The sequence below is a fragment of the Lagopus leucura genome, unplaced genomic scaffold, assembly GCF_019238085.1.
Source record: "Lagopus leucura isolate 7727_CA_CO unplaced genomic scaffold, USGS_WTPT01 Super-Scaffold_100001, whole genome shotgun sequence".
Taxonomy (NCBI): domain Eukaryota; kingdom Metazoa; phylum Chordata; class Aves; order Galliformes; family Phasianidae; genus Lagopus; species Lagopus leucura.
The window spans coordinates 51,586,735-51,614,483 of record NW_024962262.1 but is presented as its reverse complement, the minus strand read 5'-3'; the positions used below and the strand labels follow the sequence as shown (position 1 = coordinate 51,614,483).

At 41.1% G+C, this 27,749-nt stretch overlaps 1 protein-coding gene across 1 annotated transcript in view; it reads left to right on the top strand.

Annotated features, from left to right (window-relative positions):
- DHRSX (dehydrogenase/reductase X-linked) overlaps nt 1–27,749 on the top strand; it is a gene marked incomplete at its 5' end in the record, with an annotated part of 159,450 nt that overhangs the window by 16,269 nt on the left and 115,432 nt on the right. The window contains one exon of the mRNA XM_042866790.1: nt 19,297–19,404. Within this exon, the coding sequence (XP_042722724.1) occupies nt 19,297–19,404 (108 nt within the window). The remainder of the gene's footprint in view (nt 1–19,296; nt 19,405–27,749) is intronic.

The following is a 27,749-nucleotide window of genomic DNA, read 5'->3' as shown; positions in this document are numbered from 1 at the left end:
TATTCAGAGATTTTATCATTAAAGCAATCCATTTTACATACCTACCTTCTGAACCACTAGAAATGCTTGCATCACAAGCATAGCTCTCTTTAAATATCTTTTAAATAACAGTATTTTGATGTGGGCTTTTGTATGCATTGCTTTTTTTTTTTTAGATGCAAAAACCAAATGCATGTTCACTGGAACAGGCTGCCCAGGGAGGTTGTGGAGTCTCCTTCTCTGGAGATGTTCAAGACCTGCCTGGATGCCTACTTGTGTGATCTGCTGTAGGGAACCTGCTTTGGCAGGGGGGTTGGACTCGATGATCTCTGGAGGTCCCTTCCAACCCCTACGATTCTGTGATATCCATTTTGTCTTCATTTGTGCCTCAAATGTTAGTGCCTATAGGATCATTACATCTCAACGAGTTATTCTAGCACTTCAGATACTAAATTTTGCTGGGCTTTAATAAAAACAACATTTCCCTATTGTAGCATCATTTCTTCCCATTTTCTTTCTGGTTATGTACATCTTTTTTCCTCCTTCATCTTTTCCTCTTGGTGCTATTTAATATTTCTTATTTAGAGTTAGTTGACTATCATTCTTTCTGGTTTGTTCAACATTTCTAGGTTTCTTCCATCTTCCTGCTTCTAGCTAAAGCTTTAATGTGGGCACTGCTTTCAGCTCAGCACTCTGCCAGGGAATGTGATACTTCACCCCAAGCAGTTAGAAACTTCTGCAGTAACTCAGTGCCTCTGCTTTAAGGAGGCTGTTTAGGATGGGATCTGCTCATTTAGGAGACTGAAAAAGCTCTATTAGAATGCAGCTAATGCCAGAGCTCCAAAAAATGTGCTATGAGGTGCAGTTCTCCCACAGTACCATGGCAAGAGTTGTTATCTGGCCTTCACTTAAGTATGTACTTGTTGGTTCTGAAGACTGTGGAAGGGGGAGCACAGGGGCTTGCTGTGGGGAGGGCATTTTGGATAGAGGTCAGTAGATGTGCATTGTGAGTCTGCCCATGTAGGATAAGTTGCACAATCAGGAGTCCCCAACTGGGGATCCCACCACAAGGAAGACATAAAGCTCTCGGAAAAGGTGCAGAGGGGACCGTGAAGATGGTCAGAGGGCTGGAGTATCTCTCTTGTGATGAAGGCTGGGATTGTTCAGCTTGGAGAAGAGGAGGTTCTGAGGAGACCTCATTGTGGCCTACCAATACTTAAAGGGAGCTTTTAAACAAACAGGAGGAAGACCAGCTTTTTACACAGGCAGATAGTAAACATCACTGTTTGAGGGAATGTTCAAACACGGTTGTTAATGTTGCACAATATTGTAAATGAGAAGAAAAAAAAAGGAAACTTCAACCTAAAAAGACAAGTCCTGGACTTGTTTCTAAAGGAGATTGTTGAAGGCTCAGTTAACCAGTTAGTGTGGTTGATGCATTGGAAGGAAGGGAAACCATCCAGGGGGACCTGGACAGGCTGGAGAAGTGAGCCCATGAAAACCTAAAGAGGTTCAACAAGGCCAAGTGTAGGATGTTGCATTTGGGCCAGGGTAATCCCAGGTATTTATACAAACTGGGAGACGAACCCCCTTGAGAGCAGCCCTGTGGAGAAGGAACTTGGGGGTCCTGGTGGATGAGAAGCTGGACGTGAGGCAGCAGTGTGCGCTTGCAGCACAGAAGGCCACCTGTGTTCTGGGCTGCATTAAACGGGTGGCCAGCAGGGAGAGGGAGGTGATTGTCCCCCTCTACTCAGCTCTTGTGAGGCCCCATCTGGAGTGCTGCGTCCAGGTCTGGGGCCACCAGCACAAGAAAGATGCAGAGCTCTTGGAACAGGTCCAGAGAAGGGCCACTAAGATGATCTGAGGGCTGGAACACCTCTCTTACAGAGAAAGGTTGAGGGAACTGGGCTTGTTTGGAAAAGAGAAGCCTCTGGGGAGACCTTACTGTGACCTTCCTGTACTTGCAGGGAGTGTATACACAGGAGGAGGAATGACTGGCTACATGGGTTGATAGTGATAGGACAAGGGGGAATGGTTTTAAACTGAGACAGGGGAGGTTAGTTTAGATATTAGGAGGAAGTTTTTCACTCAGGGTGGTGACACAAAGGAACAGGTTGCCCAAGGAGGCTGTGGATGCCCCATCCCTGGAGGCATTCAAGGCCAGGCTGGATGTGGCTCTGGGCAGCCTGGTCTGGTGGTTGGCGACCCTGCACATAGCAGGGGGTTGGAACTGGATGATCATTACTGTGGTCCTTTTCAATCCAGGTCATTCTATGATTCTATGAAAAACTTTTTTTTTTTTTTTTTTTTTTTTTAACACATTGATGATGTGGTGATATAATTGAGCACCCCCAAAATATACAAGAAAATACTCACCTCCTATGAATTCTGCACAGATTTCTCATTGGCGAGGACATGTTACGTTTGGGGGTGTGATACAGCCCAATCCTATGGGATCAAAACAAAGCTCAGCCACCTCCTGACCTTGGATCTCCAGCCTGTGCTTCTCTCACACACCAAGCAGGGATTGAATTTAATGAGCTTTATGAGTGTTCAGTGAATTCAGAATGAAGTTTTTAATCTACTACCGTGTTTCTAAATTGAGTGGTCTGGACAATTGTTTGATTGCCACCTACAGCTGCCCACGCATGGTGCGTGAAAGGGGAGAAATGCTTCATGATGAGGATTCATAGTGAAAGCAGAGATTAGGGTCCTTACACCAAGTGCTTTACAAAGCCAACACAGATGATGCTTTCTGTCCTAAGCAGATGGTTTTCAAACTTAAACCAGACAGTGCTGGATAACAGTATTTTAACAAACATCCTAACTGGCCCTGGCTAAGTAAAGTATTAGTGAGTTGGGGTCAAAAACCTGTTCCTTTAAAAAAAAGTTCTGTGGTACCACTGCACATGGCTTAAAAAGGATGTAACAGTCTACATACTGCACAGAATGAAAGTGACTTTCTAAATATAAATATGACATTACTGGCACTACATGTTTCACAAGCCAGGACTGACACAGTGGAGAGATGAGTTTGTAATTTTTTTATTGAATATGTCACAGTGAACAGAATGCCTCCAGAGCAGGAAATGGTAGATTTTTGACAACAGGATGTGACAGCAGATATACAAGTGCTTCTTGGATGTATTTTTCCAAAATAACATATTGTTAATGAACAAAGTAATCCAGTGTGAATACAGATGTCATCTAATCTTCTGCCTGTTAGAGTGTTTTTGTGCTAATTAATGTCAGCACCTAAGTGCCAGTCTTACTTGTGCATTCATAGCTGAATTCACTGCATTACATGGCATGTGATTTTAACGTTAAAATTAGCAAGAAAAAGGTCAAGAAATGCAAAATCCATGTTAACTGGATGATGTTTGACTTCCTAATTACATGATGTATATATTTAAAGAGCAACTAATCCAACTCAGAAGCCAGTTTAAAAAGTCAAGTGCAATGTCATCAGTACATAAGATGAATATCTCCTAAGACCTGAGTTCTTTGGACTTAGTTTTGGACATGTAACTTTACTCATTATGTAGTTTTTCATGCATTCATTTTGTCAGTTGGTCTTTCATTGTCGTTACGTGAAATCATCCAGTACAGCAGGGAGAGAAAGAAAAAATATTGTAGGATGCAGACAAGAGAATGTAAAACAATGAAATAGGTGGGCAATATTTTAGCATGCACTTCATCTTCAGCATGGCCATTAGAGTTATCGTACAGTGACAATCTTTCGTGCTTATCTGTGCACAAATTTAATCACCTCTACTTGTATTTTTACTTTTAAATGCAATGTATCTTTTCCATTCCTTCCATCTTTAAGGTGATCTAAAAAAAATTTTTTTTCCTCAATATTTGCTAATTGAAACCAGTCAATAAATATTACAGGGAGATACAAGTGAAAAACAAGACTTTTTTCCAGTCTTCTAATTGAATTTTCCAAGAATTCTTTTTCTTCCTTAAAAACAAAAAATAAGTGTATATATTTATATCTACATATGAAGCCTTTTTGGTGGCGTGCAGCAGTAGAACATGGGGGCAAGGGGCAGGAACTGGAACACAGGTAGTTCCATACAAGCACAAGAACTTTACTGTGAGGGTGATGGAGCACTGGAACAGGCTGCCCAGAGAGGCTGTGGAGTCGTCTCTGGAGATACTAAAGATCTGTCTGGATGCTTACCTGTGCACGGTAACCTACCTGCTGTTGGGAACCTGCTTTAGCTCTGGCTTGGATGACTCGATGATCTCCAGAGGTCCCTTTGAACTCCTACAGTTATGTGATTCTGCGATTCTGAGAAATGGCTGTCTGCAGCGTATCTGCAGTGATCTGCCACCTGCAAGTGAATCAGGGTCTGCATCAAAGTCTGTAGTAACTTCTTGAGATGAGTGGTGATGCTGTGGAGGAGCAGATGCAGAGGTCACCGGTCCATTCATTGTGCCTGAAACAACAAACGGGGTGTGGAAACGTAAGGCTGATTGATTCACTCACTCTGCTGGGGAACTGTCATTGTTTCCAAGGAAGAGCTGGTGGGGTGGCTGGTGGGCTGTTCTGCCTTCATCTTCCTGCTCACCTGGGTACTGCCTAGCTCTGCTGGACTGTAATGGCATCAGCTCTATGAGAACACAGATCTTCCTTGGGCTGAACCTTCATGGTCTTGGCTCTGCTTGCATGGAGACAGCCCCTGTGCGCTGCATGTCATTACTATGTGTATTAGCAGAACAACACTTGCAGAAGCACAGCCTGTTCAGTAAAACACTTCTTCAGCTTCCCCAGGCGGAATACCAGGGAATACCTGCAGCTGCATGTTCTGTGGGTACAAGAGCAGTGGCCACAGCATGCCACAGGAGGTGGGCACTTAGCCAGAGCTGTGGTAGGCCTGCATAAGCCAATGGCTCTGGCTGGAGCAACAGTATGGTAACCACGGTGCTGCTCTATTTCCTGTGTGGAACAGGATTGCAATAAAAATTGCAAGCGTAGTCTGGCTTTGCCTCCTCATGGCCTCCCTTCTAAGGCCTGGAAGCCCCAGTGGAAAGCCAAGCAGCCTCAGACAGACAACTGTCACACTGTGCTACTTGTAGGGCTGGCATCTCCAGGCACTGCTGCCTCTGGGGACACAGGGACCTGTGCTCAGCAATAGGCCTGTGCTTGAAGTGCAGGCATCCTGAGTTCATGGAAAAAGCCTTAGACAGAAATACTGGAAACAGCAGACAGCTGCCGAACAAGCCAGCACAAGCTTGTAGTCTTTTATTCCTCAAGCTCTATTTTTTTATTTGATGATAAGTTTTAAGTCCTAAATTGCTTTATGCATCTCAAAAGCAAAGCCTTAGTCAAATGATTTCAATGACTGAGCATCAAACAGAAGTTAGGTGCTGGGGTACCTTTGCTGTTTAATGTAAGGGAAGTAATGTAAGGGAGTGCTGCAGACAGGGACTGCAGTCCTGAGTGGTGGCTCCATAACAGAATGAGCAAAGTAGCTTTTCTTCAGTAAACAAAAACAAAACAAAAGCAGAAAAAGAAATCTCTCCTTGAAAGGCTACATCACACCTTAATTATTTCCTACAAAGTGAATCAGTGTTTGATTCGGGCTGGATCCACGGCTGAGATGGAAAAGCAGAGTGCAGACGAGAGACCTGCTGGTGCTCAGGCCGGCATGTGAAGGGTGCTGGTGCTTGTGCTGGGACCATGGAAGGATGGACAGACACTGCTGGATGCTCTCCCTGCCAGCTGCTTCCTGAGTGACATCACAGCCTGCCTATGCAGAGCTAGCAGTGCCTGTGGAACTGTAGCCCTCATTTCTGGAACCAGTGCTGGGAGGTTTCAGTCAACAAGGTCACGTATCTCTGTAAGAAATGCACTTTTCCCTTAAAAATGTGGCAATCTATTTATAGAAGGTAATTAAGTGTACAACTGAAAATAGGACGTTGTGTCATATTCCCGGAGCATTATCAATAATGGGACTCATTTTGTGAACAGTTGCGTTTCTTCAGAGCAGCATGTGATAGTCTCTAATTGCAAAATTAATAGCAGATAATGATACTATGGAATGATGGCCTCTTAAATTGAGACATACTTCAAAAGCTTTTATTCTATGGGGTAACTTGGCATGTTAAAAATCTTTGACAATTTTGACAAAGAGCAATTATAGAGCAAGCACAGTAGCTGCTTCTCTAAGTTAACTAATTCCCTGAGTCCCGTGAATAGGCATTAGATTAATGGCCTATAAAATTTCATTTGAAAATAAGAATTTCACTAAGGAATAAAAATTTCCAATTTCATTGAAAATCTTTCCCAACGAATAGCTCCCTGCTGCAGAGTTGGTAACTTCCTTGTGAAAACTTTGGTGCATATTTTATGAGGAATAAGAAAAAAATGAAGGAAAATGCACGAGCATTAGGTCACTTAAGAGAGTGCTAAGAAAGAGAACAAGAGTCTGAAAGGAAATAACTCTTTTCCTAGAACAGAATTATTGTCAGAGAACTAGGCAGGTATATCTATTGCAGGTGAGACCTTTCTGTATTTGGACTTTTATACTCTAATTAACACCCCTGACCTTCTCATATAATCAAAGAGAAACATAAATAAAATTCTGTCTTTGGAAAATGAATGTTACAGCTGTCTTAAAGACAAAAAAAAAAAAAAAAAAGTATGTCTTAGTGCTTTCTTCTTCCAAGTTCCAGACTGTGTTTTTTTAAGCAGTTTCACATAAAGAAAACTGTCCCATCCAGAGGTTCAGGTGTTTCAGTTAAGCTCTGATCTAAAAGAAGAGCTCTCTTAAAAATAGAAAGAATGACAAAAAGCATGCAGAGTATCTTCCGTTGCCAATCTGTGCTTCTGGAGGAGAAGTGGTGGCCTTGAGATGCTACATGGCAGCACACAGAATTGCAGAATCATAGAATATCTCAAGTTGTAAGGGACCCATAAGGATTATCGAGTTCAACTCTCGGCTCCACGCAGGACCACCCAAAATACAAACCCTATGTCTGAGAGCATTCTCCAGACATGAACTCTGGAAGGCTTGGTACCAGCACAGAGCTCAGTAGATGGCTGTGAGATCTGCTGTGGGGTCTTCAGGATCGCCATTTTGGGTGTGTAGATGACAGGCCAAGAGAATATCCAAACAAGTGATGTTCTCATCACCTGGTGCAGGATATCTGAAAGAATGAATCGAGAGACTGCTTAGGAAGATGTAAAACCAGTGCTCAGGGAAGTATAGAGCTGAGAGGGAGAGATGTTGAAGCTATTTTCCATCTTTTTTGTTAACCTAGTATTACCTGAGAGTTTACTTGAGTTACTGTTGATGCTGTAGCGGGTCTGATCGTTAGAAGATTTTAATAATATGGAAATGTGTTTTTTAACATGCATTTTAATTAATTGAGGGTATCTCAGGGTAACTTTAAATACCAATTGGTTCATCTGCTACGCTTCCTGTTAACCAGATTTTTCCCAATAATCTCTAATCACCTTTTACTTCTCTTCTTGATTCTAATTACTGGAACTTTGTGTACGATAACAAGCACTTCAGTTCAGAAATGATTGCATGGTTTTCTTAAGTGATGTGCTCCAAAAACTTTCAATTACAAAAATTTCAATGTCAAAGTCCTGTATACTAATTCATGACTTCTGCTTACTTATTTGTGTTTTATGGAAATACCGTGGGAAGTGAAAGGGGTGGCTGAAGTGGTATCAGATCATTTAACCTTTTGGAAGAAGCAGATCTGAATGTGACCTTCAGCTGTATGCTCTTAAGCTTGATTGGAATATGGAAACTATGTTCCCTGTCTCTGAAAGACAAAAGGTGCAGTTAAAACTACTCTTAATGATCTTGCTAACTTTTTTTTTTCCCCCCAGAATGTAATATATTAAGGAAATATTTAAAGAATTGACTTTTCTTATATATTTGTTGCTCAGCTGTATCTTTCTATCTATGCTCTGAGCAAGAAGAGATGGAATAATTAATTCAATCTTTTAATAGCATGTAGTCAGAAGAAGAGGCGTTAGAATTTACAGACAATAAGAGTAGAAGCTATAAAGAAGATATTGGTGTTTGTGATAGAGTATCCTGTACTGTCTAGGAGTATAACAGTACTGTCAATACTGTTTTGAAAACTAAAAATATTTGATCTTTTGACAAGCATATGTCATACTGCAATGCATAAATTGTTCCCTTCTGACTTTGTAACTCTTGTGGTGAGATGCTAAAAAGCAGATAGCGGTATTTTGTTTTTGGTATGGATTTCCGTCTTGACCATAAGAAGTAGATGACTCTTTGCTTCGGTTTCTATACAAAGTGTTAATTAGTATTCAAATTTTGGCATTTTCAGACCTTTGGGTAGTAAATGTTGTCCAGACTTCAGTGTTTATAACAGAACCCCTTCTTTGCCAAAGGGCATGACTGGCCCAGGCTGATTTCTGCATGGTTTGATATTAAATCAAGAGTTGCAGTTGGTTGGGCTTGTTTGTTTGTTTTTGTTTTGTTGTTCCTCTGGAGGACTCTTTGCTTTGAAACAATCAGTCCAGTGTTTACAGTGTTCTTAGGTGATGTTTCTGCATTGCATCAGATTGTTACATCTACTCTGATCATAATGGAGTAACAGACAATTAGCCCTTTGCAGATTCTTTCTATTTCTTAATCATTTCAAAGTCACTGTTGTCAGCCTGGGTTTTAGGTCAACACTACAAACCAAATGCTAATTTTTCACAGGTAGGCATGAAATTTTAGTACTTTAGAATTTTGTGGCACTTTTTATGCAGATAACAACAGCATTGTCAGTTTTTTGCATTAGCTGGGATGTGATCTTTCTGAGAGAAGACATTTTCTGATGCTGTTATGTTTTTGTTTATCTTCTGTTTATTGATCCTTAGAAATTGACCACCAGCTTTCTGAGCATGGCAAGGCAAAATGTTACATTTATTGGGAACTTACGAAGCGCAAGAAGGTCTTTAAATGTGAAGTGTTCGATGACACTGGAAATAGGAAGGCTTCTTTATGCTCAGGGGCATAACTGCTGAGGCAGCCAGGCTTGACTGAGAGCAAGGACTTGAAACTGTTTCTTACAGCCTAAGGAATGCAAACAGTTCATACTGTTCTGAAGGAGAGTTGCATCTATCTAGTTGTTCGTAACAGCTTGAAAGGTGGAGAATTTTTGGTTCTTGATAGAGAATGAAAAAAATTTCTAATGCCTGTTACTTTTGCAGGATGGGAAAAATTGTTGTACAGGTACTAGACTATGCAGAGCCATTATCCCTATTTAAATCTTCTGGGATGAGCTCTTCTTTTTCATTTCTTATTTCACAACAGGAAAAAATGTAAGATGACATAACTTAAAGAGCATTGGCAAGTTTTACATAAAATGACATTGCCTAAGGTATTGCACAGTTACATTTGCCTAGAGGGAGGGAGTATGGGAGAAAGTATCAGTAAATCTATTCAAGAGATAACAGATGCTTTTTCTTAAATTAAAGATATAGCCGTATATAACATCTCTATCTTTAGTGTGACTGGAGTGAAAGAGAAGAAAGCCAAAGAGTACGATTTAATAGGTAAATATGTAAAAGAAATGAAAGATAAGCAGGGCAGAGAATACATGGCAAATGGAAATACGTCTTCTTCTATTCTTGTGATAGCATTTTCCCATGTAAGAAGTGATACGGGTAAGCAGATTCTTTTAACGTATGAACATGCAGGGAACAGTTACTTTCTGTTGAGAGCCAAATTTCTTTCCTTGATATTTTTAATAAATCCATTGATCTTAAACATGCAGGGTGTGACTGTTCATCGTCTCTAATTAATTATCAGTATTTCCTCACATTATTGCAATGACCTTGTCCTTAATGCCCTCCATTCTCTTCCAAGAGAAGCAGTTTCATGGCCTCATCCTAGTCCCCACTTGGCCTCTGTCCTCAAGACAAAATGATTGCACAGTTCAAGAAAATACGCCATGTGCAGTCTATTGCACAGCGAGTGTTTCTGTGCCAAATATTCTTGCACAAGTTTGTCAACACATATCAGCCTTTATGTGAAATATCCTTGCTACATGAGACTAGTGTTTCTCCAGCAAAAACTGGTTCAAGCCTGAAACAGCAAATATGTTTAAGGTAATGACTAGCATGTAATGACAGATGCTGCTTGATGTATACATAAACCTTGAAGAGCTGTAACTTTCCTGATATACCTGTAGATGTAATGTGGTATTTCTGTCTGTTATTTCTGACTCCCTCTCACACCTTTCTTCCTTCTTCCCTTCTCAATGTTCTAGGGCTCTCCTCTTCCTATGTGTAGTTGGAAATTTTTCGCCTATAGCAGTTTCTGGGCAAACCTGAATTCCTGATAAATTCTTTTTAAAGATTTTAATAATGTACCAAATTATTTTCCAACTGTTTGATTTGTATGATGGTGTGTATAATCAATTTGGCACTTGTAAAAAATAATTTCAATTCTATTATCTTTAGATGAGTTTTGGCTAAAGGAACAAAGTACCCTAAAATGGCAAACACATCCAGAAGTGAGATGTAGGACTCAAAAACTACACCTTCTCTTCTCCTTTTCTTTCTTCTACCTTAGGGCAGCTCCATTTTGGTTGGGATCAGATTTCCTATTAACTCTGTCAAAATCAGCCTGAACTTGTATTGTGAAAAGATCAGATGTATTCTTTGTCAGACCATTCTTCACTGCAGCCTTGTAGCCCTTTGCCTTAGAGAAACCCAATTCAGAATTGACAAGAAAATATCCCAGATTAACCATTCTTTTTGCTTTTCTCCATTCTCAGCCTCTCACTTCTTAAGGAAGGGAGCAACATTCAGAATTTTCTGGCATGATAAATGATGCTGACTGCAGAAGGTCTGTACTAGGTTTATTGGAGGAAAAAGTTCTTCACAGTCAGAGTGAAGACAGTCAGCTTAAATTAGTTCAGAGAATTACCATATATATTGTTTTTGAAAACTGCAATTATCTGTATCTCTGTGCAGCCCTTCTGGCAAGTCTAGCAGTTGCCAAAAGACCTGGATCAATACTACTACTTGACAAGTACACCAAAAGCACTTGGGCTCCACCTGAAAAATATGTGCAAGTGCAGCTTCCCTTGGCTCTTCTTACCAAGCAGAACCCTTACACTGGCCAACACTCCAGGCAAGAGCCCCAGAAAACAAAGCACTGAAAACACATCTGCAAGTGCAGAGGAAATATTTTTCTCTTGACTTTGGCAGTAGTAGTCCAGTCATTGGTTACAGTGCCTTGACTCACACCACCCTCCCAACACCAAACTTCAGGGGATTTGGATCCATACTGTTGGCCAAGCTGTGACCAAAGCAGTTCTCTTTTCTGGACTTGTTGTGTTTTGGGGTTTTTTTTTTTTTTCCTGCCGTAAGGACAATGCCATCATACAGAGATTTATAATTCAGGTATATTAAAGGATAAATTAAATACATTAGAGATGTGTTTCTTCGAGCTAAATACTTGAAAGCAACGGGGAAGGTGAAGAGAGAGTGTTGAATTACTTGAAAACAACCTCCTCTCCACAAAAAAGAGAACCTGGAGAGGCGGATACTCCCTTCTCCTTCCCCCACACTGCGTTCCACACACACTGTACTGCTTTAATCCTGGCTTTCCAGGAATCGGTGGTAGAAATGCAGATAGGTGTGTCATGCAAATGAATTTTTGAGTGCCGCATTCCACCTCCCCATTGTTGCTGCAGAGATCTCTTATCATGGGACTTAGGCTATAGAATGCTAAGAGCTGTTGCTCTGAAAAGCTGCCTTATTTTGGGTAGCATTATTTATTTATTTTATTTTTTAGCAGAAGATACGCTCCTTTGTCCTGCTTGTGTCATAACTCTCTTCTTACTACTGCTTCAGTTTATCTTGCATCTTTCTTAACATGGGGATTTTTTAGTACAATTTATTCTTGCTGTGGATAGCTTTGGTATGATGTTATGATAGTGAGCTGTAATAATACCTGTTGTCTATGTAATACCTCACAAAGCTCCCCAATGTGTTCATGAAAGGTAGAACTGGAGGGAGAATGAGCTGTTCTGCTTATAGCACTGTGTAGTACAGCTTTCCTGTGTGCTAAAGAAATTAAATGTCTGGGAACAAATCCTGAAATAGATTTCAGAAACTTCTCCCTCTGGCTTCGATGAAAGACTTGTCATCTTGCTTGGAAATCTTGCTTTGTCCCTGTAAGGAAGCTGACATCTTAGTAAAAAAGCTAATGCCATAGCCTTACATCAGGCTTAATTTGTTTTTCTTGGTTGTTTCCATTGACAAAGTAAATAATTGCATGAGTTTGGTTCAGCTGATTTTTGCTGCTAAATCTGAAGAAATACCACCTATTCATGTGTTGATGAGGTTGGAAAGAGATGAGGATACACATCAGCTTCATAGCTAAGTGAGCACATCACTTTTCTAGCTGGCATAACTCCCGCTTTCCTGCTTTTGTGCCATTTGCTGCCCTCCTGCCTTTTGGTGACTTTGTGATGTGCTGTCAGGATACCTGGCTTGGCATGAATTGCAGCACTGATGGGATTCCCAAATGCCTAGGCAGCCCAGGCAAATTGCTGCTGCAGTCTCTTACAACTCATGTGAACCTTGTGCAGTGGTTAAACAAGAAACCTGGTCATACGAATCCAGGGTTTTTACTGTGTTTTTGTGAGTGCTTATTCACAATCTGCCTTCCCTATCTGTTACTATGTGGGTGGCTTCTTAAATTAGGTCTTCCCCTGGCTGCTGAAGTTCTTACAGCCACCTGGCTCCTGTTCTTCCATGAATAGCACTCTGAGATACTCTTCCTCTATGGGACAAGGGACATATTTCCATGATTTAGTTTCTCTGGCTGTTCTGGTTCTTCAACACCTTTCGCTTCCCATCCGTACAGTCAGTACCAGCCTCTCTGATGCCTCTGTTTGTTAATGATTCCCAACTATTAGTTCTCTGAAAACTGAGTAAGACAAAAGCTTGGAGGCTTGTCCTATAGCTGGTGCAAATTTTCAGTTGTGCATGGAAACAAGTGCTCTTCCTGGGCAAACCGGTCACCTTTATACAAATAAGCCAAATGATTTCAATTATATTGGATCCATCAGTCATGTGCCTGTGGATCTGCATGTGCACATGGCAGTTGTGAGCAGAAAGTCTGATGGCGTGGAACTGCTGAAACCAGCATGATGCCATTGCACACAAGGACTAGTCAGGCTGGTTGCCACCTACCTGGTTTCCCATCTTAAAAGCCTTCAATCTTGATTGCATACTGATATTCCATAGAAAAGTGATAGGAAGCAGCAGAGGCAGAAAAGATTTTGGTGTGCAAATTCAGGAGATGCATTTGCATTTGAAAGATTGTCTGCACAGGCTCAGGCTCACAGCTTTCCTGCTGGTGAGAGCTCATGTCTTAGAAAAAATACCGGCCAGTTTATTCCTCAGAATCATAGAATGGCTTAGATTGGAAGGGACACCACAGATCACCTAGTTCTAAACCCCTGCTTTGGACTGAGCTTCCCTCCACCAGCTCAGGCTGCCCAGGGCCACATCCAACCTGGCCTTGAGTGCCTCAGGGATGGGGCACCTCAGCTGCTCTGGGCCAGTGCCTCACTGCCCTCTAAGTGAAGAGTTTCTTAACATCTAACCTAAGTCTTCCCTCTGTTAGTGTAAAGGCAGTGCCTCCTGTCCTATCGCTATTAGACTCTGTAGAAATTTTCTCGGCACCACCATGTTGTAAACTGTGGAGAAAGACTTGGAGTATTTTGGAACAGGAAAACCTGCTCAGTAATTCATTTGCAGATTGAACTATTTGAATTCTTAAGCCATCAAGAAAAACTTGCCTGTGCCATGTCTTGTGGCGTTAAATGAGGACTGACAATTACAGTTCACCCTTTGTTTTACCCAGAGTTGCTCTAGAGGAACAGCTCCAAACCTGGTCCTTGTTACGCTGTCATCAAACTGAATATTCACTGAATAATGGCTACTTTCTTTTTCCTTTTTCTCTTTTAGTTTTTTTTCTATCTGTGGTTCTGCCAGTTACCTTCAGGGATAACATTTGCATAGAAGTTATTCAGTTATAGGAAGAAGGAAAAAAAAAAATAACTGTTAGGATTTGTCTGTAGGGTCTCCTCAGCATAAATGCCCCCAAGGTCCCTGTGCCCAGCTGGGAGGCAGGCCCTCAGGTAGCCCCTCTGACCATCCTTCCTCAGCACTCGTCTTTCTGGCCTGATAAGGACAGGAGATGCATTCAGACAATCTGAATTCTGCCTTTGGCCACCAGTGTCTTAAGGAGAGGTTTTAATGAAGAGGCTAATATAAAGATATTGTATTTTAATGTCCACATGACTCATCATTTTCCACAAAAGCAGATGCCGGATTAATAGGTTAGAAGACAGGACTTAGATAAAAACTTGATGCAATTTGCTTTGTACTTCATAGTGAAGTTTATATATATACATGGATATTGCCTCAAACAGGCAAAGGACTTATAAAGAAGAGCTCTTTTGGGGGGGGATTTATCTGTGTTAACATAGCACTTTTCTGCAAAGAAGACAGTTGGTTTAATGCCTCTATTTTGATTTGTCTGCATCATTACTTCCACCTCTGCCTCAGCTGAATTTTGCTGGTAATGAAGGTCTGCATCCTATTTTTTCCTCCTTGGTCTTAGCACTTGCACAGACCACCCTCTTTAGGAGCCTCTCAAAAGTTAGTATTTTTTTTAAATTACAGAATTGCCTTAAATTCATGGTGTCATCAACTGTGTGTGAAGACTTGTCTGTGCAAGGAAGTTATTTCAGATTAGGGAAAATGTCATATTTTAAAATGACATTGGCTATTTTAAGATAGCTTCATATTGGGACATATTCATTACAGAATAACCCTGCCTTTTTCTGCTTTAGCTTAATCCACTTGCAAAGTAGATAAGCTTATTTCTTCTGAATGCTTTGAGGTGTAGACAGAACATCAGCCTGGGAGAAGACTGTCAGAATTTGGCTTGATAAATAAGAGCTTAAAGACCTCAGGCTAGTTTCTTCGAACACAGAGGGAAATGAGCAGCGAGTGCTTGGTCAGGGTTTCCCATTAGCACCAGGACTGTGCAGTTCTCATGTCCCACAGTGAAATTGCTGGAGATGCAGGCCTGTAATTGAGATCAGTATCTACCTGCTTACCAGGAACAGAAGCAGAAGGAGAGCTGGGGTGTTTTGATTACATGTTTTAAATGAGGTGAAGAAACTGCCAAAGAATGCTTAGGCAGTGGGGTCCCTTAGGGTCTCACCTGCCTCTGGCCAAGCTCAGCTTCAGCTGGCACATAACATAAAGCAACATCTGCTGGGAAACCAGCAGCGCCCGGGGCTGTTTTGGAAGTTCTATATTGTGATTCACTATGGAAAATGTGTTTTCACAATGAAAAGGTGTTTCTCAAATTCTGTGTGATGGTTGTGTTCAAGTGGAAAGCACACACTGACTGGTTTGTACTGGGGCTGTATACTGGGCTTGCACGTTCAGCCTGTGTCTGACCTTGGCTGTAGATGTTGTAACATGAGCAGCGCTTTGTCCTCATGCTGATTCTTTGTACATTAAGCTATCTGTCTGGTTGGAAACGGTACACCTTTTTCATAGATTAAAATGAACTTAAGATCAATCTAAAGAATTAAACCTAAGAATTGGGGAGAGTTAATTTTTTCTTCCCCAGACTTTGTATTTCAGTTTTCAGTGGACTCTTTATGTTTCCCATTTGGAATTTAATGATCTCAGAGGTACTGTTCCGGCTATTCAAAACCAAGTTCTCTGGAAGTTGTATATCATACATGTAAATAAAATGGATACTGGCCATTTACATATGTGTCTGCAGCTCTCATTTTTTCTTCCCTGGGTGCTCCCTAAGTCTTTGAAGCTGTATGATACAAACAGCCTTATTATAAAATGCTATGTGATGATCTCTGTTATTTTTTCAATGAAGGCTGTGTTTCTGTTGTGATTTTCCTTGCAAGCTGCTAATGTACCTGGTTTGAGTGGCTGTTGGGAGCAAACATTGTCATTTTCTTTGCAGCCCTCATGAACAGGATAGGACCAAGCATTTTCTTTCACTGTCCTCTGCTAAACACTACTTTGTCATAGCAGTACCTGCTGTCACTTTGCTTTTCTGGCTTCCCCCTTTCCTTCATCTTATCAGCTCCTCCCCATTCCTAACTGCTTTTTCTCCTTTTGTTTCCACATTTTGTTTTAAAAGGATTTGTTTTGCACCGGAATGAAATACTGCTTTTATTCAATAGATAGATATAGTGGAGCAGTAGTTGAAAATGAGCAATAGCATGTACATGCAACATGTAAAATCCAAATCTCATGGCGACAAGGTGGTTAGAGGGGAAAAGCAAGAGGAAATACAGGGAGTTGGGAGAGAAGATACTCAGACCTACATGAAAATAGTTTATTTTCTTGATTGAATGAGTGTTTTTGTTGTTGCTGTTTTTCAGCTATAGTGAAAGAAACAGAAATGAGAATGATTTCATTGTCCTTTTTGCTCCAGTTCACACATGCAAAACAGGATTAAAAAATAAGCGGGAAGGACAAGATATGGGGAAGGAAGCAAGCCTTCTGTTTATGCAGCTTGCTTTACAAGCTGTCATAGCTCAATTATCAATACAGTTTATGATTGGATTAATTAATACTCAGAAGATAACTGCTTGGTGGATTATTAAGCTTACATTTTTGCTTTCTAGTGGGCATTTTCTCTGTGAGTATATACACTTTTGCTACGTGCAAGATTTGTACACGTTACTGTCTCGACCGCAAATAACCTTTCCTGCTTTAGCAAGAAAGCAATGCTAATACTCCTTGTCTGTGTTTACACCTCTTCAATCCTTCAGGAAGCACCTTAGAATAGGTTTTATGGTGTGGACTAAGGTGGACTGAGGAGTGTTTGCTTTGTAAGAGGTGCTTATTAAGTGCCTTTAACTTTCTGAGCTAACAAACCTGAACTGGGTTATAAGAAATGTGGGTATTGGGAAGGATGTATTTCACCTTTTTTTCTCAGTGAAATGATAGACATCCTTCTTGCTGAAGAAGCATTGTGGAGAACCCAGACATTGGAGTATCTGCCAGACTGCTTAAAGAAAAGCCTCTTTGCTGTTTTCCTCCTCACAATCCCATTAGCTCTGAGGCCATTTTTTCTCTTTTCCATATTGTTTCTGGTCTTTTCATTGGTTTTGGAGTTGCCTGTTGTGACGAATATGGCTTGTTGCTGGGTAAAAGACCTGTCCCCTTCACCAGTGGTACAAGAGATTGTGTTTTCTTATAGTCTAAAACTCCATCTAAGTTGAACAACACAAGCATATTCTCCTCCCTTTTTCAGGTCTTGGATCATTGGAGCACTGCAAAAGGGACTGAAGGTTATGTCCTTGCCAAATTTAAAATGTATTCAGTCACATACAAGGACTAGTCACATAGAGGTGATGACAGCTTGGATCACACTACAAGCATTTTATTTTTCTTACTCTTTAAAAGAATTTATTTTCTGTTGCAAACGCATTTTTTGTTGTTTTATTTTTGTATGTGTTGCTGACAGAAGACAGACCAGACAAACATCATCTAAAAAAAGCTAAGATTGGTAAAGTAGTAAACAATTGGAAAAGACTTCACAGAATGGGAAATCTAGCCAAGTATTTAATAGCAGGTATAGCTTTGATATCTAAACCTAACTATTGAAAAAATGTAGGCATTTTATATAGAGTTCATTATGATCAATGTTTTTGGTAGAAATTGCAGGGCTGCTAATGTATCTAATTGGAAACATTTAGGAAAACTCTTCACCATGGTTTGTTGAGCGCAAACTATATTTGTTAGGACACAAGCATGCATGGATGTCATTGCAGTAGGAATTAACATTCAAATAATTGCAAATAATTCACAGTCTACATGGGAAAGAATCAAACAGTTACCTGAAGAGAACAGGAATTCATGTTGAATTACACTAAAAATAGCTGTGTGATTAAGGAAAGATGAAATTTGGGAGTTGCTGTGAAGAAAGCAGCTTGTATCCATGCTAGTTCTGTTTTTTATAACTATGCGAAATACGGGTTTATGTTGTACAACAAAGAAACCCCCTAAAAACCTAGAAATCAAAATAGAAAATCCTTTGATAGATGAAAGTCAGCATCTATTTAACATTTGTTATCTATAATATTGCCTGCAGCCACTATTCCGTGGCAAAAGGAAATATTCAGCGCCGTTTTCCCTGTACAAGTATCTAGCAGCTTGTTCTAAAAGCCAAACAGGAGCTCACCTCAGTAGCACAAAGAGCACAGGGGATTCACATGAAAGATCTGCCACCTCCTCAAAAACCATATTTGATATTTGACCTGATTTATGCCTACCCAAACAGTTAAATTAAACCTCTCACAGATAACAGCCTCTGCTCCCACATGGCTGGAGTGATCCTGCTTTCCTGTACAGCAGGAAGGCTTCCTGCCGGCTGAGCTGTGCAGCCTGCATCCGTGCCCCGCTCACCTTTGTGGCACTGAGGAATGGGGTATTGCAACCTGGTGGATTGGAGGGAGGGTAGACTTGGTGATCCTGAAGGTCTTTCCCAACCTGCAGGACTCTGGGATTCTACTTTCCTGACCTCCTCACAAGGACCCATCTGAGCAAGGCTGCAACACTCCTGCCCATCATTAGCACTGGGACAAGGGCCAAAGCACCTCGCTCCCAGCATCAGTATGGAACATGGGCATTTCACCACCTTTTGGTTCCTTTGGGAGCAGAAGGGTTAATAGGGCAGAAGGGTACACAATGGGTATAGGGCCTGTGCCCCACCTGACCATCTCTTCTCTTGTGCTCAAAGGTGTGTGGATAGGGGAATCCTTTGTGAGTTTCAGAAATGGCTTCTGCAGTGAGGGCTGTGGTGGATGGAAAAAGCAGATATGTGGTATAATGCAAAAATTATGTTCTCATTTCTTCGGGGACCAGAAGTCTGTGATTTTCCACAAGCAGAGTATTCAGTTATGCAATTAAATTAGGTGGACTGGTTTCTGCCCTTTGCGTGGACGTGTCTGCTTTGGCTGAGCTCTTCACTGTGTTCCGTGCTCCTAGCGGAGCAAATGTTGGACTCTGCTCTTTGTCATGCAAGAACTTTGCAGGATTTCATGCTGCCAATTGAATTTTTACATGAAGTAAACAGTCCCCAAGCTGACTTCTAACAGCTGACAGGCTGCTCCTTAACAAAGCTAAGGCAATATTTTTGATGGACAGATTGTTAAGTGTGCGTCTCTTTCAGCTGCATCTTAAGTTCTTAATCATGTTACTGCTATGACCTAACTTTGCATTATTTCTTTTTCTTCCTATAGTTTTCCCTACACAAAATGGAAAAGTTGCTATAGTGACTGGAGGTGCTAAAGGAATTGGTTACCATACTGTGAAGCATTTGGCAAGACTTGGCATGCACGTTATAATAGGTACAGTCATTATTTCCAAGATATTAATATATATTTTTTGTTTGTTTTAGAAAGTATTTTCTGTGTCTTTTATGGAGTATTTTCTTTCCAGTATAAGCATAAGTATGGAAGAGGAAAGATGGCAAGGGGAAGAGTCGACTTTTAGCACAAATGAAAATTTGATTTATATTTTGTTTTGCAAGATTTTAAAGAAAAGTGGTTTTTTTTTTTTTAATACAAAACTTGGAAGACTTGAAGTACTTTATGTGAAAAGTCAACAAGAAGGTCATGGAAAAGACTTTAAAATGTGGGCACTATGTAAATAATAACTCATTTCTGAACTTAACTAAGGATGAACTTGAACTTTAGGGTTCACATTTTCAGTAAGAAGTAAACTAATGAAAACCTCCAAGGAATATTCCACTGTTTAGTGGTGGATGATCTGTGTTCTTTTCTCTAGAGCAGAGGAACAAACATGTAAAAATCTCACATTTACTTCTCAGAGGTTCATTCGTCTCAGCCTGAAATAGGATGGACAAGTCATCTTTTGGAAGTGCTTGTTTTTCCTCATTAATTTTAAAGTGTTTGTACGGTGGCTGTGTTAGTTTAAGAAGTCATTAGGTATCTGAACTTAGAATAGGTGCATTCCCATAGGAACTCCAAAAAGAGCCCAGAATTCAGAATTTCCTCTCTCTGCTACAATGCTAGTGAGATATTTTTCTTTAACTTCAAGAAAACACTGTAACTTCTACGCTGTAAGTCTTCTGAAGTTTAGCTTTGTATCACAATGGCAAGCTGGTGATGGCATTTTATTTAAATTTTATTCAGAACATGCTCTCTTTCTCTAAGGTCCTGTATACATATCTTTTGAAAGAAAATGAAAAGCAAATAAACAAACAAACACAAGCACATAAGTACATACTAGCCATGTATTTTCAATGTTCTGTAGTAAGTAACACTAATGGACTTGCCCTGGAAGTGCGCAGGTGTAATGCAGAATACCACTTACTCATACAAATTTTAATAGATGTGTCAGAACTAAGCGTCTGTAAGAGGCAAACAGATGCTGCTATACGTAGCTAGATGCTAGACACAGCTAATGTAGTGAGATGTAGCTAATGTTGGCATTAATATTTCAATAAAGAAGTCATTTTTCATCTTGAAGGTGGACCGCAGAATGGACTCGGTGAGGAAACAAAAAGGCCAATTTTCTCCTCTTTGCGTAGAGTTGGGGAAGTGCAGAACATTGCTCTTTTTTTGAAGACTTCATAGCATGTAATGTTTAATATTTAGATTTTGTGTAGCGAAATTCAAAGCAAAACGTTTTGGAAAGGGAAGGGAATATTTACATCGTTTTTACAGAATCTACAGGCAAACTGATCTTACCTATTCACCATCACCATCTCATGGATTTCATTTAGTCACACTCACAGCAACGCTCTCACAAGCACAAAAATATGTGGTCTGATGGGCCTCACTCATGTGCAGCCTGGGACAAAGTGTGTCAGCTGCCGAGTCCTCTTTAATCTGTGGTTCTTGGTTGGAAATAACAAGCTAGTTCATGGACAGATCTTTTATGCCTTTTGGAGTTATCTCATGGTCTGTTTTCTGGTCTGTACTAGCAGGAAAAATAATGAAATAGGTGATATGCTACAACCTCAGTGCTGTACTCCTGGTGTCAGAGAGCATGGTCATCTGCTGGCAAGTCCACTGTACGATGATCTTGACATAAACAACATCCTTGAAATGTGCCCTTTATTATGAATAAAGGACATTCATTTAACTCCTTGCTCTGCTGTTTCTTCTGGTGCTGACAGATGTACGCATTTCCATTAACTCTTAATTTGTACCAGCCTTAATAATTGCATTATGAATCTCTAGAAGTGTAAATTAATGAAATTAATTATAGGAAGCAGTTGCTGAGTAAGATTTTCAACTGATTTAGTTCTTTCAGCCAAACTCTGACCTCAACACCGAGTCTAGTGAGTCAGAGCCATCTTCTTTGCCTGTGAAATTCTTCAGAGCAAGCAAGCCCTCTCAGTAGGATGGGTAGTCTCAAGGTTTGTTCCAGCTACAAGATTAAAACAGTCTCAAAAACTTATTAAATGCAATGACCTTCCATCCCTGTTGCTTACAGTAGGCCAGATGTGTTCAGAGTATGCCTACTGGTACGTGAGCACTCTCAGCTCCAGGCTGTGCGACCTACAGTAGGGAAGAACCTCCATCCGAGGGTTGGATGTGATGATCTCCAGAGGTCCCTTCCAACACCTACGATTTCTTGTGATTTTGTGAAGTGTGCTTGAGCTTTCTTGTGTAGGAATGTTTTCACCATATGTTTGTATGTAAATATGAGCTGATGTGAAAAGAAGTATGGATGTTAGGCGAATTTGGGGTCAGGAAGGGGATCACACGTATGTTTTGCTCACAGTTAACTGTACTCATTCACTGAAAGCTTTTCTCCCATTGCAGAGACTAAATAATGGGAAAGTTTAGCAGTAAAGAATGATATCCCTGCAGCGGGCAAATGAGTTAAACCTGAATGTCTAATGCGAAGATGATTCACCATTTGTGATGGATGTGATTTTGACTCCATTTCACATTTTAGTGGAGTTAGTGTTTGAGTAATTTACATTTAAATCCAATCTAACAGTGAAATGATCAAGACAAATAGAAGTGGAAAGCATTCTACCTGATGGAATATGCTTAGTCACAATACAAAAGGGCAGCGGTCTCCCTCAGAGCATTTACAGCCAGCAGAGTGCTTTCACAGCTTCTTACTTTCCAATCCCAGCACCGCTGCACAGGGCTGGTCTGCAAAGTGCCACTAGCCCTGTCCTCAGCCTCTCGCTGGGAAAAAGGTCAGCACAAATGCTGAAATGATGAAAGTAATTTTCTGTGAGTTATTTTGATAGATTTCATTGAGGCTTTCTGGCAGACAGCAGTACCATTTCTCACAGTGAGCAAGGTTTTTACTGCAGGAAAGCGCGGGACCCATGGCAAGGAAGCTGCCAGTGGTGGGCTTTCAGAGTCAGCTGTGCTGAGAGTTCCTGCTCCGTTACACAACTTGCTACTCGATAAATAAGCTTGCATTTCCTTCTTCAGAGGAGGCAAATGACACACTGTTTTTGGTACTTATTGATCTGTAGCTGATACTGAAGATGGTGTTCTGTGTGGATTCCAAATAAATATTCTCTTATCAGTAAGGACATTGAAAATCAAGATGTCATAGGTATTTTAATGACCACCAGCCTAGTCCAGTTCTGGTTCATGGTATTGGCCGTGGTTCTGTGAGTCTGAATTTAGATTGATCGGAGGCATGAATTCACAGAATCACAGAATCACAGAATCACAGAATCACCCGGGTTGGAAGGGACCCCAAGGATCATGTAGTTCCAACCCCCCTGCCTGGCAGGGCCACCAAACATACACATTCAGATCAGGTTGCCCAGGACCCCGTCCAACCTGGCCTTGAACACGTCCAAGGACGGGGCATCCCTGGGCAGCCTGTTCCAGGGCCTAACCACTCTCCTAGTAAAGAACTTCCCCCTAACATCCAACCTAAATCTTCCCTCCTTCAACTTAAAACCATTTCCCCTAGTCCTGCTGTTGTCAGCCCTTTTGAAGAGTTTACTCCCCTCCTGGGTGTAGGTTCCCTTCAGGTATTGATAGGCTGCAATGAGGTCACCCCGCAGCCTTCTCTTCTCCAGGCTGAACAAGCCCAACTCCCTCAGCCTGTCCTCATAGGGGAGGTGCTCCAGCCCCCTGATCATCTTAGTCGCTCTCCTCTGGACCCTTTCCAAAATCTCAATGTCTTTCTTGTACTGAGGGCTCCACACCTGGACACAGTACTCCAGATGGGGCCTCACAAGAGCCGAGTAGAGAGGGACAATCACCTCCCTGTCCCTGCTGGCCACCCCTCTCCTGATGGAGCCCAGGATCCCATTTGCCTTTCGAGCTGCCAGAGCGCACTGCTGGCTCATGTTCAGTCTCTCGTCCATCAGGACCCCCAGGTCCTTCTCTGCCGAGCTGCTCTCAAGGACCGCTCCTCCCAGCCTGTACAGGTGCCTGGGGTTCTTCCGGCCCAAATGCAAAACCTTGCACTTTGCCGTGTTGAACCTCATCAGGTTCACCCGAGCCCAGCCCTCCAGCCTGTTGAGGTCCCTCTGAATGGCATCCCTTCCTTCCACCGTATCAACCGCACCACTCAGCTTGGTGTCGTCAGCAAACTTGCTGACAAAGGGATTCTTTGCATCCCTTCCATCCTTCATCACCGAAGTGAGTGCATGTTAAAAGTTCTGACTTAAAGAAGAGCTTTAGGTTGATTTTTCCTTTTATGTTTATTTTTTTTCCCCCTCTGTAAATTAATAAGAGAAAACTTGGGGAAAAAAAAGAGTGGTGACATCTCATAGAGAAGCTTTGATGTTTCTGTTTGTAAATGGTGAATGAAAATCACATGCTTTTGCACTTGACAGTGTTGTACATGTGCTACCCGGTATAAATCACCAGTTTTGTGGCAGTGCAATCAGTCTTTGGTGTCTGAGTATATCACTGTCTCACAGTCTAAATGCAATAATCTCATTATGTACATCAATTTATGTATATACATTTGAGTGAATTATCTTAGCAAGGAAATCTTGGCATAAATACATGTACTTCCACAGCCAGAATCAGCACTTTGTCATCTCTGTAAACTCTGCAAGAGACCAAGCAGGAGATGTTTTTGTCATCTTTTTGGTTCAGATTAGTTTCCAATTTTCGAGCTGGACTCTCTGTGCCAGATATCAGACAATTTTTATATGATATAATACTACAAAGTGACTTTAGAAGGATAATTAAACCCTATCGAGATGGTGCAATTATTCCTTACAAAGACAGTTTGATTTAATTTTAGTTGCTCAGATTTTGTGTGGGAGACTTTAATAGTCTTTTCTTACAGTAGATAGAAGTATAAAATGTATAATTATTTCTAGGAAAGTATTGTCTTCCTAATTTTTGCTGTGTTTTGTTAGGCCTGAATGGGTTGTAGGAGTAGTCGGGAAACATCCAAAAGTCAGCAGCCTTTTGGACTGGATGTTTTCCTTTACTCAGTGTGAAGACCGCAGAAATGCAGGCACATTGTCTTATAATTGGCATTCAGTTCAGTTTTTTTACATTTTAGTACACTGTTACCAGGGTTATGAAAAACTCTGCTTAAAATGGTACGCTGCCACATAGAGCCTCCCAGGTCTGTAAGAATTTTGTGGAATGCGTTAGTCTCTAATTTCAGTCTGAAGACTGTCACCATCTTTGCTTTAAGAAGTCTTATTTTATGTTTCTTCATTCTGAACATTTCACCTGTAAAATTTTTAGCAACATTTTAAGGCTACTTACGTATAACAAACTTACTACAGCATTTATTGGGACATTTTAAAATTATATTCATATAGTGAGAAGCATTTGAAAAGACATTTAAAATGAGCACAGGAATTCACTTTTGGCTAGTAATCACAGAATCACACAGAATCACAGAATTGTAGGGGTTGGAAGGGACCTCTAGAGATCATCGAGACCAACTGCCCTGCCAAAGCAGGTTCCCTAAACCAGGTCTTAATTAGAAATGTATTTCAATCAAATATTAGATTATAAAATGCTCAGATTAACTGAGTTTGTAAAAAGGTAAGTGGATGAGATTCAGGTTAATATAGTTTGTTTGGATTTGTAGAAGCCTTGAGGCAGAATACCTTCAGGTTCTTAAGGAACAACACATTTCAGAGGATAAGAGGAAATATTGTAATGTTCATAGATTGTGTGATATACAGAACACAAACATAAATGTCTGTTTTCACAGTAGAGGATGTGTACCCATGGAGTCCAATATTAGAGCCTAGGCTTTCGATGTGTGATTGTAGAGAAAAGACAAATAGTGAAGCATCAAGTCTTTCCCATTGTATTAGATTATTTAGGGTGGTAAAGACCAGCGCTATCTGTGAAGAATTGCAGAAAGGCCAGAAGAGGCTGAATACCTGGTGTTCAAAGGCACATGAAATTCAATGCAGACAAATATGGTGTGATAGACACAGAGAAAATTGCAAAAGGAGAAGTTTTGAAATGATGGCTTGTGTGCTGACCATTATCACTTCAGAGGAAGATTTTGGGGCTACAATTGACTGCTCTATGAAATGTCAATGCTCAATTGCAGGTGAAAAATCTAATATTAGAAGTTACTAAAAAATGAACAAACAAAACAGACTGTGAATTTGAGGCTGTATAAATCCTTCATGTGCTAACACCAGAAGTACTGGCCCGAGTTCCTATCTGCTTATTTAAAAATGGATAGCACAAAAATTGAAGAGGCTTAGAGAGCAACAAGCTTATCAAAGATACAGAGAATGCATAGCATGCAGACTCCTGTTTATCACTAGTGAAAATGCATAACAAACGGAGTTGAAAAAAGGTCTTTTGTAGCTGAAAAATTGATCTATCAGATAGTGCTATTATGCTCTTTCTATCATAGTTTCCATGGAAAGCAATAGGAGGCATTGCGTTCAAGAAGATCTATGTACATTGTATGCATTTTTTTTAAAGATATGAAGTTATATAAACTCTCTGTAGTTTAGTGATGTAGACCTTCTATAAATCTGCTTTGAAGTGAAACCAGAGAGTAGAAAATGCACCTTCCTGCTGGGATTTTGGAATAATGTTCTCCAATGGAAAAGAAGCTTATCCAAAGTGTATCAATTATCAAAGTGACACAGAGTGGATCACTGCATGAAGTTCTTTCACAAGTTTTGAGGGGGAAAAAAAAAAAAAAGCAGCCTCATTTTAATAAGTGGCTTTAAAGATTGTAACTGTTTGCTTCAGTTATTGGCAGGCATTATAATAAGTACAGTTAAATATGTGGTGATAAACTTTGGAAAAGTTGGTGCAGCTTTTTTCAACATGTCAATTAATTAAATGCTTTGAAGTAGTCAAGAACCGTGTGAATTAATTAAATGTTGATTTTCAAAAGCTTTTGGCAAGTCTCCTGCCAAGAGATTTTGAAGTAGATAAGAGAGAGTTTAGTAGTTTAGTAGTTCTTGCAGTTTAGTAGCTGATTAGGAAACAGAAATTAACATTCTGGAATCATTTATAAGGTCTGGGATGAAACAGAGGGACCTGATCCTGTAGAGGTATGTTCAGTGTATTTATAAAACATTGTTACAGAAAAAGGCTGAACAGTAAGATGATGCATTTTGCACAAATGAATTTAGGACAGTCAAACTGATCTGACTACTGGTGATGAAGGGGCTTGAAGATCTGGCCCACCAGGAAAGGCTGAGGGAGCACAGAGTGTTCAGCCTGGAGAGGGGAAGTCTCAGGGGGATCTTAGCTGTGTGTTTAAGCACCTGATGGGAGCAGTAAAGAAAATTGAGCCAGGCTGTTCTCTGCACTGTGTGGTAACAGGCCAAGATGCAATGGGTACAAAATGGAATGCAGGAAATCCTTCTGAAGTATGATCAAGTACTTGTTCACACTGAGGATGGCCAAACGCTGGCACAGATTCCCAAATGGTGTTGGAGCCTCCAATCTGGGAAATACTCAGAGCTTGACAGGACACGGGCCTAAGCAACCTGCTGTAGCTGACCCTGCTCTGAGCAGGAGGTGAAGAGCAGCATTCTTGCCCCAGTCAGTATGTCAGCTTGTGAGTCCTGACTGCCACAAATAGCAGTGAGAATCGCATAATACTGAGTGGCTGGGTGATGACAGGATGGATAGAATATATAGCTGTATATTACAGAATCACAGAATCACAGAACTGTAGGGGTTGGAAGGAACTTCCAGAGATCATCGAGTCCAACCCCCCTGCCAAAGCAGGTTCCCTACAGCAGGTCGCACAGGTAGGCATCCAGGCAGGTCTTGAACATCTCCAGAGAAGGAGACTCCACCACCTCCCTGGGCAGCCTGTTCCAGTGCTCCGTCACCTCACTGTAAAGAAGTTCTTGTGCACATTTGTGCAGAACTTCCTATGCTGCAGTTTCCAGCCGTTTCCCCTTGTCCTGTCTCCACTCACCACTGAAAACAGTCCGTCCTCGCCATTCTGCCCCCCACACCTTAGATATTTATAGACCTGGATCAGGTCCCCTCTCAGTCTCCTTTTCTCAAGACTGAACAGACCCAGTTCACTCAGCCTTTCTTCATAGGGGAGATGCTCCAGGCCCTTCACCATCTTTGTGGCCCTCCGCTGGACTCTTTCCAAGAGATCCCTGTCTTTTTTGTACTGGGGAGCCCAGAACTGGACGCAGTACTCCAGATGAGGTCTTACCAGGGCAGAGCAGAGGGGAAGGGTCACCTCCCTCGACCTGCTGGCCACGCTCTTTTTAATGCACCCCAGGATGCATTGGCCCTCT